At 46.9% G+C, this 13,171-nt stretch overlaps 1 protein-coding gene across 3 annotated transcripts in view; it reads left to right on the top strand.

The window, feature by feature from the left end:
- Positions 1–13,171, top strand: part of COL15A1 (collagen type XV alpha 1 chain) — a 102,424-nt gene that overhangs the window by 57,886 nt on the left and 31,367 nt on the right. For all 3 annotated transcript variants that reach the window (XM_019649467.1, XM_019649469.1, XM_019649468.1), the window contains 8 exons: positions 5,699–5,734; positions 6,141–6,281; positions 6,474–6,542; positions 7,318–7,353; positions 7,459–7,542; positions 9,096–9,161; positions 11,375–11,410; positions 12,659–12,721. In XM_019649467.1, coding sequence (XP_019505012.1) covers positions 5,699–5,734; positions 6,141–6,281; positions 6,474–6,542; positions 7,318–7,353; positions 7,459–7,542; positions 9,096–9,161; positions 11,375–11,410; positions 12,659–12,721 — 531 coding nt within the window. The remainder of the gene's footprint in view (positions 1–5,698; positions 5,735–6,140; positions 6,282–6,473; positions 6,543–7,317; positions 7,354–7,458; positions 7,543–9,095; positions 9,162–11,374; positions 11,411–12,658; positions 12,722–13,171) is intronic.

Raw genomic sequence — 13,171 nt, 5'->3', positions numbered from 1 at the left:
CCAGAAGTCTATGTGCCCAAACCTGAACTCAGCACCTATTCCTGCCCATTCCTGTAAGACCTCCGCTTTGATGAATGGTGTCGCCATCTACCCAGTCACCTGGACTCAAGACCAGTTTTCTCTAACTCCCCCTCCCTCGCCCTTTCTTGCCGTGATCTGTCTGTTGCCAAGGCTGGCCAGTCTGACAGCCACACCTCTCACCTCTCTGTCCACCCTGGTCTGACTCTCGTCTCCCCTTGCCCTCACTGTGACGTCAGGCTCCTCGTGCTCCCAGCCACAGTCCAGCCTCCACGCACCTGCCCAGTCCATCTTCCTACAGGCTCTCATCGGTCGCTGCCCTTTTCTCGGAGAAAACATCAACATCTCACTGCTGCCTGCAGGACAAAACCCTAACTATGCACAGACCCTCAAGGCCCTTCCAGAGCTGCCTTTCTAGCTCTATCTCCCACCGAGCCCTCACGTGGCCTCTGGGCCAGCCTGCCCAACTGAATTGCACTGGGCACCCTCTTCTCCCATGGCCTCCTGGCCTTGGCACCTGGTTTGCTCTCTGTCTCAGATGTCCTTTCGCTTTTCTCTTTCTCCAAGGCCCTGTTCAGATTCACCCTCTGGGAAACTCTCCCAGACTCCTGAGCAGAAAGCACTCTTTCCGCACCTCTCCATTAGCACAGTAGTTATTCTGCTAGGACCCTGCCTAGCCATTGACAGCTGTTAGCTGACGGGTCTGCCCCCACCCCCACCCTGACAAACACAGAGCACCAGTACTGTCTGTGTATCCTTAGAACCCAGCACAGGCCTCCGTTAGCCTTTGATGAATAAACGCAACTTCTTTCCGGTGCCATCTTAACCTTCCATTCCTGGAGTCTTGTATGCCTCCACTGGCTTCATTCTCTGTAAGCATCTTGTCTCCTATCTGTAAGCCTCTAGCGGCACTGTAGGGGTGGAATCCCTGCCCCTCTAGTGTTCCCAGCCTGGTTGATGAGATAAGCTATGTCCCACAGAGGGGGACAATAAAGATAAGATCGGCCCTCCTAGTGATACAGTCTTGAGTTTCACTGGGATTCAGAAAAGGGAGCGTCTGGGATGGGGAGTGGCGCCCTCTCCGTATACCACCTGGATGAGGTCTTGGACACTTCCTAGGCACCACCATCCTCACGGAGCCGAATTTCCAGTTTTCTTCAGCTTTCAAGTGTTTTTATTTTAATTGCAACAGTAACTGGATTATCTTGGGAAGTTCATTTCTCAGAAAAAAAGGAGAAATGATTGTCAAGCTTTATAGAACTCATTTTATTTGTACCAGCTATTTCATAAGAAATTAAATTTTGCAGGAAACATCTCAGACCTACATTCATCTTCCCTGTTCTTACTAGTTTCCCCCCACCCACCCCCACACACCCCTCCCACACTTGTCTGGCACTTAAAAATACCCACGCCCATATCCGCACACAAACACCCACACAGGCAGTCTGCAACTGCTCAGAGAAGCAGCCGTGCACAGAGCCGCAGGCTTGCCCAGAATAATTGTGGGAGATAAATCACACTTTTCCCCCCTGAAATTTGCTACGATTCCTGATTTGTTGCACTGTGTGTATATGATGCTTTCTGGTCAAGTAAAAGCAGAAGCGGACTCCGGAAAGACTTGGAAATTTGCATCTGGAGAGCTCAAGGGGGAACCTTCCACATAGCATTTACCAGAAAAATAAAATAAAATAAACCAAGGAGCATGGTCTGGATGTAAGATAATAGAAACGTGCTAAAGAAAAGGAACATTTCAGGGATATAACACAACATGAGATCCAGTGATACATTTGATCCTTGACGCCCCTCCATAGTATCTGTTCTTAGCTTGCACTTCCCCAGTGACAAGGGACGTATTTCCTGCTTAGGCAGTGCCTTGCACATTGCGTGGACACTTGTAGGGAGGTCTTTCTTCATGCTATGAGGAAATTGGCCTCTCCCTCTCTTCTCGCTTGCAGGGCACACAGATCAGTCTAGGCAGTTGTCTAAAGTGGGGAGGGGGGTCTCCAAAGAGTAAGGTCCACTTTATTTGTCTGGAAAAAGTATTGTTGTATATAATCATAATTTTCAAATGTGGAATTGTCGCCAACATGTGGACTACCATTAAGAATTTATCAAATAGATTATTCTATATTGAGTTCCATGGTAGAAATATTCCTTAATTTATTTTGTCCGTGATTAAGATGAGCAGCTAACTCTGAGATCCTCAGCGCATGAAGGAATAGGTGAAGAACTGGCTGGAGATGGACCTCTGGAAAATTCCTTCCTGCTTTTCACACTGCAGATTCTGCCATCCAGTTCTTCAGCCCGTATCTAGGGTTAACAGTTGTCATTCTTTTCCTTCTTTCATAATCTGAATCATTCATTGTCTTCTTCAGTCTCAAAAGGTGCCAGGACACCCAAGTAGAAAAGAGTTTCTGCTTGGAAATTTTCCTCAGTGCCCCAAATTGCTGAGGAGTGTCAAGCTTCTAGTAACTGGCTGTGAGTAATCTCACTGAGCTGCTGAAATGTCATTGTTTGAATTGTAATGGACAATCAAATTCTCGAACTCATACTAGAAAAAGTGCTCATACCTCATTGCTGAATATCACTACGGTCGCCTTCAAAATACTCCCCTTGGGAAGCTATGCACCGATGCCAGCGCCTAGTCCACCCTTCAAAGCAATTTTGGAACTTTTTTTCTGGAATGGCCATCAGAGCTGTTGTCGTATTACCCTTAATGTCTTGAATGTCATCAAAATGTCTTCTTTTCAATATTTCCTTTATCTTTGGGTAAAGAAGAAGTCATTGGGGGCCAGATAAGGTGAGTAGGGAGGGTGTTCCAATACAATTGTTTGTTTCCTGGCTAAAAACTCCCTCACAGACAGTGCCTTGTGGGCTGTGATACAAGAGTCATGAACTGGTGAAAAGTTCAGGTTGTTTAACTTTTTCATGCAGTCATTTCAGCACTTCCAAATAGTAAACTTGGTTACCTGTTTATCCAGTTGGTACAAATTCATAATGAATAACCCCTCTAATATAAAAAAAAAGGCTAGCAACATCAGTGCAACAAGTTCGCGAACTTAATTGTCAGACCACGTAAAACCAAGCTTCTGTCTTTCCATGATATGTAAGAGCAATGCAAATAAATCATCACCACCTTCCCTTTCTCCAAGTAATCCAAACTTGGTTTTGAGCAATCTCTAAATCTATAATAAAGAACAGCGTACCCCCTCCCCCCTGCCCCCCTGCCCTCCGCCTGCCCCAGACCCTGAGCCTGGAGCTGCTCCTAAGTAGGATCCAGTAATGGGTTTAGAGCTTGTAACAATTTATTTCAATTAAACATTCTAATATTGGCCTGATTTCCTATTTTATATCTCCTTTCACCATCAGATGTGTATGGTACAAAATCCAGATTATAGGCCCCAATAAAACCAAATAAACTATATAGTCAGTTGTAATTGCTATACATTGAAGTTATCGGTATAACCAACACCCTGAGCAAAACCAACAGGCACCCCCAGGCACTAAGTTGCGCAGTCTCGGAAACCACAACAGGAAAAAAGAGCTGTGGATTTGTTAGTGTTTTTGATGTTCCTGTACGGTGAAGTCTGATGATGTCCTCAGCAAATCCAGTTACCATAAGGAGCTGAAACTTCTAATGACTTCTAAGCCATGACTTTGCCACATGCAGCACTGCTGCCCGCTCCAGGTTCTTTCGCAGTGTTTCTGTGGTAGAACTGATCTCTCCGTACTTCATCATCACAACCAGACTTACAGCTGTGCTGGTTGGTCAAGACAGCGTTTGGCCTCGCTACACAGTTATCTCACAGAGGAACGCAGTACAGCTCTACCATCACCATTTCAGGAGTAGGGGGCCTTTGCGGAGCCTTTTAACTCTCCCACTTTTCACTCTCCCTCTTCATGTAAATTCCAATAAGATGAGCTTTCCCATCCCCAAGTGAACCTGCTCATATTCCAAAATGGTAGCCACCAAATCTATGAGCTACTGGAATGGGGCCAAATACCGTCTCTTCACACACAGGGCGCCTGTGGCCTGGTTTTTTTTTTCTGTAATTCTCTCTTCAAGTGTGCTTCTTCTGTTCTTCAGCCCTTCTATGGAATTCTTTCTTTCAACAGTTGTATATTTTTATTTCTAAGATCTCTAATTGATTCTTTTCCATAACTACTGTCTTATTTCATAATAGTTTGTCCTGGTTTCGTGGCTGTAATAGCCTCCCTTTTCTCCCTGAGAATATACTATATTATATACTTAAAGTCCTGATTGGGTTGTGTTTCTAACTCTGTTTCCCTCAGGCATACGCTCCATTCTTGACATTGTTCTCTCTTTCATAATGTTGCCTTCCCTCAGATGGGCGTTGTTTCTCGCTTGTGTGTTTGCTTTCGAAATTGGAACCCCTCTTTGGTCTGTTTTCTATATGTGTTTTTACAGATTGTTGGGGAGTTGGGCAATAGCTACTTCTGGGACATCCAGGTGTCAGGAAGGGGATGGGAGGAGTCGATATGCCATCGGGCAAGTACCTCTGCAGCTGATCGTATGTCTTTAGGGTACACTTGGACTTCCCAGGGTTCCCTAGCCCCTGGGGCTCTGGCCTATCCTTTTGCTCCAGGAAACAACTCCTATTGTTCTTGTACTAGCAGTGGGAGTGGAGGTGAGGGGAGATGGACAGGCTCCACGGCTGCCCGCTGCAGAATTTCAACCCGCCTTCCTGTCGGAACCACATCCTGCTCCTGGCCTCCACCACCACTTTGCCCCATAGTTCTCGCCCCTGTTTTCTCTCCATGACTTAAGCCCCTGACTTCTGCTTCCTATCTGTTTTCCCTTTGGCATTCTTCACTGTTTCAGGTTCAACATGACACTCCATCTTATTTTTGAGTGTGACTCTTTTGGAACTATCCACTCCCTCCTTTCTATGGAATTGGTATAGGAAAGGAAACCTAGCCCAGGGAAATGGGGCTGGGGGAAGGGCACAGACTTCGATGGCGGGTACAGCATAGTCAGGTGTCAGGGCCTTCTGTGCAATGGCGGGCTCCTTCTCTCGCGAGTGCTGTTGAGGTTTCCTCAGCAATTCTCCAGCTGGGGTCCCCCAGCTGACCACTCTTGACCACCAGTCCCTGTTGGTCCTCCCCTCTGCTCAAAGCTCCCCCAGGAAATCTATGGATTTGCATCTTGCTTTAGTGCAACACACAAACCCTCATTCTGGGGCCACTCCAGCCAGTTTTGGTCTTTAGATTTTTTTCCAGAAGAGAGTCAGTCATCACTCCTCATATCTCTAAAAGTATAGTAAATATATATCACGTTCTTAAAGCTCCTTGCTTGATTTCAAGTAGGAGAAGTACCCCCTTACCCCGCCATGGGAGGGGTGGGAAAAGGGACCGCCCAGCACGCTGACAACTCTCCAAGGGAATTCTTCCTTATGACCGCTTCATGATTAATCTTTAACTCCTTTTCACTCTTGAGGTAGGTGAAGAGCTAAGAGTTGAAAAATGAGTTTCACAGCTTTCAGCATGTCAGCAAACGGACAACTATTGTAATGCACTCAGCTTTGAGACATCAGCCAAAACCCAGACAGGAAGGGTCCCATTTAAATAGCCTATTACTTAAGAGTCCATAATTCTACATTTCTTCTGAACATACTTAATGAGCTATATTTTAATTGACTCTTGTTTGTTTGTTTTTTAGGGAGCAAGAGGGCCTAATGGCTCAGTTGGTGAAAAGGTAAAAAAAAAAGAAAAAAAACCAAAAAACTTTTTCTTTCTTCCTCCCCTTTCTTTGGGTTTACTATAATTGGACTGTTGGGCTGGAGTATTGAGTGTCATGAAGCAGAGAGAAACACATCTCAAAAGAACTGCTCGGGGAAGGCAGAACAGCTGGAGATGGAGGGGAGTGAATAACCTGTGATGCTTTTCTATGTTCTCACCCCTCCACACAAATGCGCTCAAATAAGTGCCTTAGCTTATCTTCAAGTGCAATGTCAATTAGCCAGACAGCTGTTTCTGTACTATTAAGCAGCATTCATTAATCTAAATAAGCTCAAAGAATGATTTTCTGACTCTGGAATGTGTGTCGTTCCTTCCGTGAGTGAACCCAGAGCTTGATAGGCAGCCTGTTCTCTTCCCTACAGGGTGACCCCGGCAACAGAGGCTCACCAGGACCCCCAGGGAAAAATGGACAAGTTGGCATCCCTGGGACCATGGGACCCCCAGGGCCTCCCGGACCCCCTGGACCCCCAGGCCCCGGATGTGCAACAGGACTTGAATTTGAGGTACTCTTAGCCCTTTCTGTGGTTGGAGAATAATGTGCCCTGGGGACTCAGGAAAGGTCAGCAAACTGAACCCTGGTCCGAGGGCAGGGGCTGTGCCGATTCCCACCAAGGCCCAGCTCCCAAAAACACACCTGGTGCAGGTTAAGTGCTCAGGAATTGGATCTGAAATGCTCATTTTTCTTCCTTCTCTAGGACACTGAAGGCTCTGGAAACATCAGGCTCCTGCATGAACCCAGAGGCTCCGGACCAATGGTTTCATTTGTAGGTTGACCTTTGAAACCTTCATTTTGTGGGGTGCCGTCCTGGCTGTTCTACTTTTAATCATTCACCTTCTCTGGGCCCCCAGCTCCAAGCTGTGCAACGGGGAGACTAGGTGCTCTTTATCGTGTGTTTCTTTGAGGAGCAGCACAGAAAATTTGCGCCAAACATCATGTGGGAAAACTAGAAAATTCTTTTTCTCTCTCTGTCTCCTTCACGCCCCTACCACCTGGCGTCTCTGCTTCATTGCCTTATTGCTGCCCCATTCAATACTGAAACTTGGACCCTTTTCAAAACCCCATGCTCCTAACAGGTGCCCCTCCCCGCTACACCTAGCCCCAGGGAGGTGGGAGGTGTTGTCCATCTTCCAGTATGCTACTTGCTCTCAAGAGGACCAACTTCCAGGATCTCGTTAGCTTTAGTCAAGTGGGACCCAGAGCTGAGCAATCAGCCTGGGAGGGGCAGAACGTCACAGACAGGAGCGGCACAGCCTGCTCCGTGACTGACTAAAGACCTTCTCTATCCCCGCCATGCAGAGTGCTCTGAGATTCAGGGTCGAGAGGACACTCACCCTGTGCTGGCGGAGGGCCTCTGGTCTTGTTCCCTGTGGGGTGTTCCTTCTGACTTTGGAAGGGAAATTTGCCCCTCGTATTTTGCTCTACTGTCTGGGGAAAAAATCCATGCGAGAGCGTATGGTAAGAGCCAAGGATAGATAGGGAGCCAGCAAAGTGAACAGAAGAAAAACAAAGGGTATTTATTTGTTTCTTTGTTTTGCCAGGGTCCCAAAGGAGAAAAAGGAGACCTGGGACCCAAGGTGAGGTCACAGATCTGAGGTGGGTTAGGCAGACTGTCCAGCCTGGTTCTGGGAGCCTTGTCCATGTACGATGAATTGTTTTTCTGCTCTCGCTGCTGTATCCAGGGTGAAAGAGGGATGGATGGAACCAGCGTGGTGGGACCGCCTGGGCCCAGGGGGCCCCCGGGCCGCATCGAGGTCTTGTCTAGTGTGAGTATCACCCAGGTCAGAGCGTGGCTCTGTATTTCCTGCCTTTGCTAAAGGGAAGAGAAGACGCTCCACAGCTTCAAGGCCTTTGGGGCTGCTGGTGAAGCAGGGGGCACATAACCAGCATCTGGCGTTGGGGTTTCCACCTGCCAACATGCCCCACCTGTCTGTTTCCACCCCAGTCCCACTATTCTCTCACATGGGGCTTCCACAACACTCTCTTCTGGTTGGCAGCATTTGCAGGCAGGAGAATGGCTGTAACAGAGCTGTAACAGAGAGGCCAAGGATCATAAGTGGGGGCACAAGGGAGGAAAGATGGCGTGGGATGTGAGAAATCAAGGAGGACTTTTTGGAGGAAGTGACCTTGAGCAGGGATTTGAAAGCTGAGGTGGATTTTAACAGGTAAGCATGGAGAACAGGACTTCCAGGATTCAGGTGGCAGGGACACTGAGCCAAAGCACAGAACGGAAAATCATGGGTGTGTCCAAGGCACTGGGAGCTGATGGGCATGGGTATGGGTGGGGAGTCATGGAAATGCGTAGAGAAGACTGGGATGTGGGCTGGGACCAGATCATGGTCCACTTAATATTGAGACATCACATGTGTGAAAAATAGTTGTCCTGAGAGAAATAATGCCATACGATAGACAACAGAAAAGCAAAAAGTCCCAAATAACTAGAAAAAAGATAACTAGAGTAAAAAAAAAAAATGAGTGTGTGTGTGTGTGATTAAAAATATCAAGTGTGGGTAAGGGTGTGGTGAAATAGATAATCTCACATGCTTTGGTGGAAGTGTAAATTGTATAGCCCCTTTAGACAGCTCTTTGGCAATCTGTTAAAACTAAAAATGTCCATACCCAAAAATTACCCATGGAAAGATCTCCATGCTATAGAGTTGAGTGAAAAAAGAAAAGTGAAAAAGTGAAGAATAATACATACAGCCTGATGCCATTTATATAAAATAACTACATGGATGTACAGCATAGGGAATATAGTCAATAATATTGTAATAACTATGTATGGTGTCAGATGGGTTCTAGACTTATCGGGGTGATCACTTAGTAAGGTATATCAATGTCTAATCACTATGTTGTACACCTGAAACTAACATAATAGCGTATGTCAACAGTAAAATAAATTGAAAAATTTTAAATAACTACATGGACAAACACACAGTACCAACAACATTACAAGCTTTCTGTGGGGATACACGTGTGTGTGTGTGTGTGTGTGTATGTGTGTGTGTGTGTGTGAAAGATTATATATATATATATGTATATATATATATATATACATATATATATAAAATTTTTAAAAAGAGAAGACATTCATGTATTGTGTAATATTAAGACTGGTTGAAAGAGCAAAGCAATAAGGCAGCTCCGAGCTGTTTTATAAGCAGTGGGAGGGATGGGTGTATTGGCAGTGGGTTGAGGGTGTTATCAGTGTCTGCCCAGGTACTGCCGTGCTAGGTGACTTCAGTTATAGCCTCACTGCTGAGAACATAGTGGAACACATGCCACTCTCTGTCTCATTGTCTGATTTTTCTCTTTTCAGTCTTTGACCAATATCACTCACGGATTCATGAATTTCTCGGACATTCCTGAGCTCATTGGGCCTCCGGTGTGTATCCACAGCTGCCCTAGAGGGAGATTCCTCCCCAGATGCCCCTGTTGAAACTACATTGGGTTGGTTTGGGATTCTTTTAGCTGCTGAAGCATGGAGCTAGAATATATCAAAGTAGAGTGGAAAGAGAACTTTGCATTTCTGAGATGTTGCTATCACATTAATTTGACCATGTAGGGAGTTTTGTCCAATTCAGTGGAAGCCTCCAGTCCCATGCATCAGAAATATGTGTAATGAAAATCAGAGAATCATAAGTAATGCACTGATTGATGTCTGTGCAACACTTTTTGCTTGCTTGTATTGACATGATCTCATTTCACAGAATGGGAGGAGCCTTGAGAGACCTGTGCTTGTGCTAATGGGGAAACTGGCACATGAGGAGGGGAAGTGACTTGTTTCAGCCTTTCTAGCCCCATGTTAGACATCAGGAACATGCAAAGAAGCTGCATGATTTCTGCAAGCCCACGGAGTCGGTTCTTGGCACAACAGGACCTAAGAGGAAGGAAGCTTCCTTAGCCTGTGCAATAAAACCCCCATTGCATCTTCCAGCATCTGCTAGTGACAGCTGGGGAGAAAGGAAGAACATTGGCCTTAGTAGTAGCCTTGGGGATCCAGCCCCGTCTCTGCCATACACCACTCTGAATCTCTGGCCCCCTTCTCGGATAACTCCTCACCAGCCTTTGGGGCAGCTTATAAGAGGTGATGAATGTAAAACTGCTTTGCGAACTGGCACCCTGTGTAAGCCGAGATGGAGATTGAGGCTTATACGTCCATAGCTGTTCAGTCCAGCTGTCTGCTGGAGCTACCCACTCCTGACGTCCCCATTGAGGTTGGCCTGGACCCCCACCATCCACGTCTGGGGAAAGTTCAGTGCCCTTCCCATGGCTTCTGCAAATTTCTGGGAGGTTCCTCCAGAGCCGGTTTCTCCTTCTGCCGAGTGACCTCTGTCGGTGGGTCATTTTGCTGTCTCTGTACCACATCCAATGGGGCTCCCTTTCCTTGATTTCTAATAAAATTCTTCAAAACGCCCCCATAATCAAACCCTAACGTACACCAGCTAACAAGCAAAAGCCAGTTCACAGAGGGTCTTGGTTTTCCTCCAACTGTTGGAGGTTTAAGGCGTTAGGTGGGTTGATACGAAAGCAAAACACACAGCCCTAAAATCAAAGATTTGGCACCGCTGTTCTAAGAGTCCCTGGGCCTTGTCTGTCTGCACTGCCGTGCCCCCACCCCGACAGTCTTCCTTCCTCCCCAAAGCCTTCCCTCCTCTTCGGCAAATCCAGTCCCTCTAGAGTCACCTTCATCCCTAATGGAGGATCAAAAGAGTCCTAGTCGGAGGCAGTTTCCTCCCTGGGACTCAAGTTCCAGCTGGCACCCTTCTGCTTTTCCAGCTCACTATATATACATTATATTGAGAAACTTATTGCCATCCAGTTATCTCTGTATGTAGATGCTTCCAAACTCATATGCCTTTAGTAGGCACGTGGGTGTTTGGGCTGGCTGGGCTGGCAGAAAGGAGAGTCCTGGCCCCATGTGAACCACAAACTCTGTGTCCCAGGGCCTTTAAAATGGCTGGTTCTTTAAAATTCATGCCCCTGGTGCCAGCCGAGTGGCTCAGTTGGTTAAGAGCTCGCTCAAGAGTGTGAGCTCTGAGCAACTAGCGGTTCGATTCGCGGCCCGAGCTGAGCTGCCACTGAGCTGCCAACAGGTGGCAGGATGGCTCAGCTAAAAAAATAAAATAAAATAAAATAAAGTTCATGCTTCTACTGAGGGAAAAGAACTGAGTCTCACCAGTGTGCCCCACTTCCATCTCCAGATACCTCAGCACACTTTTTGGCCCCATTCCTCCTTGTTTTCTGAGTATTTGTCAAGGTCAAGTGCTGCATTCATTGCCCCCAGTGATTTCAGTGGCTGAGTGGTTTCCCAGAGGAGGAGGCTTCCACTTACAGTGCATAGAGTCCTGGTTCTGGAGAGCGGGGACTCTGGGTGCCTGGGTGCCATTTCTGGCTCTGTCACTCGCCAGCTGTGTGACTCTGCAGGGTTCTTTCCCCTCCTGGGTCTCAGCATCCTCTTCTGCAAAATGGACATGTGAGAACATGCTTAAGCCTTTGGAAGGTGCTGGGAGGGAGTGGGCCCCTGAGGTGCAGTGTCCCTGCTGGCTCTGGAAATGCTCCTCTTTAACCACCTGCTTTGTCTCTGCTGTGTCACAGGGCCCGGAGGGCATGCCTGGGCTGCCAGGGTTTCCAGTAAGTACCACAGTGGCCATCTTGCCTCTACTTGCCGTGGCTGTGCTCATTCTGTTCCTTCCACCTGGGATATCATTCTCCTCCATCTGTGCCACCAAGCTCTAGCACCATCTTGTTCATGTAACCTTTCCTCACCTACAGTGATCCTTCACTCCCTTCATACCCATGGGGCTTTATTTTCACCTCCGCTGTGGTTCTCTTCTGCCTTGAATAACAGTTATTCGTGTCCTTGTCTTTTTTTCCTTGACTGCATTGTAACCAGCTTGTGGAGGGTAGGCTCTTACTCATTTCTGTCTACCGCAGAGCGAGCCAGTGGTTGGTTTCCTATGAATGTGAGTGGATCAGTCAAGCATTTCAAGTCGATACAGTCTGAGTAGATAATATTCTTAAAGAGACAGGATGGTGGTGACAGAGGCTGGGGGAAGGGGAATCACAGACTAGAAGTCTAGTAATTAATAGTCTGTGTGCACCACATTATGGGGTTTCCACCATGGAAGGTGAATGTTCATTTCTGCGTAGAAAGTGCTCTAATGGGCAACTCACCCTTTAGCCCAGAAGACCAGACAGGAACTTGTGAAAAGCTAAAGAGCAATAGTGTTGAAATGCTTTTCGGGGCAGACACCTGGCTATATGAGTCATTGTCACAGATATTAAGTGTCTGTTGGAGTTGAGAAGAGGTCACCTCTGACTGGGTGTGCAGAATTTGGCTCTGCAGAGGAGTGGATAGACATTCCTGCAGGGGGAATAGCATGAACGGAAGTGCAGAGGCAGTGGGGAGTGCAGAGAGTGTCAGGGAAAAGGCGGGGAGTGAAGATGAGGTGCTGAAGCTGCCTGGGATGGGTTTGGGTATCATGCTGGGCTGTTTGGATCCCATCCCGTAGGTAGTAGGGAGCCACAGCAGGGACGGGAGGCATGGAAGGTGAATGGTGGGTAGAGACGGGCTGCAGGATGGCCTGGAGGACCCATGGGGAGGCAGAGGCAGCAGGACCAGTCTGTTTCCATAGTGAACTTTGGAGAAAACCAAAGTTCAAAGACACATGGGGCCTCCTAACACTCATTGCTGTCTTCTTTACACCAGACCACAATTTCTAGACCCTGTAAAATCGGGAACATATCATGACTCCTTGTGACTTCCACCTAGCAGGGGAATGGCACTTTCTGTTCTACTTTTTGAAAAAAATATTTCTATTTGGTTAAAGCACTTTAATCTTAACAAGCAATAAAATACCCTCCAATGATTCCTTCTAGGGACCTAGAGGACCCAAAGGAGACACTGGCGTGCCTGGATTTCCAGGACTCAAAGGAGATCAGGTAAGAGGGGCCCAGGCATCTGGGTGGGGTCATGCTCCAGAATTTATTAAATATTTCAAATTGGCTGAAAGCAGCTGTTAACCTTTTTTTTATTTGAGATCTAATTCACATACCATAAAATCCACCCCTTTATATTGCAAAAGTCATTGATTTTTAGGATGTTCACAAGGTTGTACAACAATCACCACTGCCTAATTCCAGAACACTTTCATCTTGCCCAAAAGAAACTCTGCATCTATTAGCAGTTACTCTTCAGCTGTTAACTTTTATAATCTCAGGATTCCTCCAGGTTAAAGGGAGGTTGTGGGGGGAGAAATTGATTTTCATCATACCTTTGAAAAAGAGCTCCACCAACACTTCCTTGAATGCTGTTATCACGTGCGCTATGCTTTGTCTAACTTGCTGTTGGGCATCCTCATGGGAGTGTGCGCTCCCTAAGGACAGACCTCA

The sequence above is a fragment of the Hipposideros armiger genome, unplaced genomic scaffold, assembly GCF_001890085.2.
Source record: "Hipposideros armiger isolate ML-2016 unplaced genomic scaffold, ASM189008v1 scaffold_133, whole genome shotgun sequence".
Classification (NCBI taxonomy): domain Eukaryota; kingdom Metazoa; phylum Chordata; class Mammalia; order Chiroptera; family Hipposideridae; genus Hipposideros; species Hipposideros armiger.
This window is presented reverse-complemented; position numbering and strand designations above follow the sequence as displayed.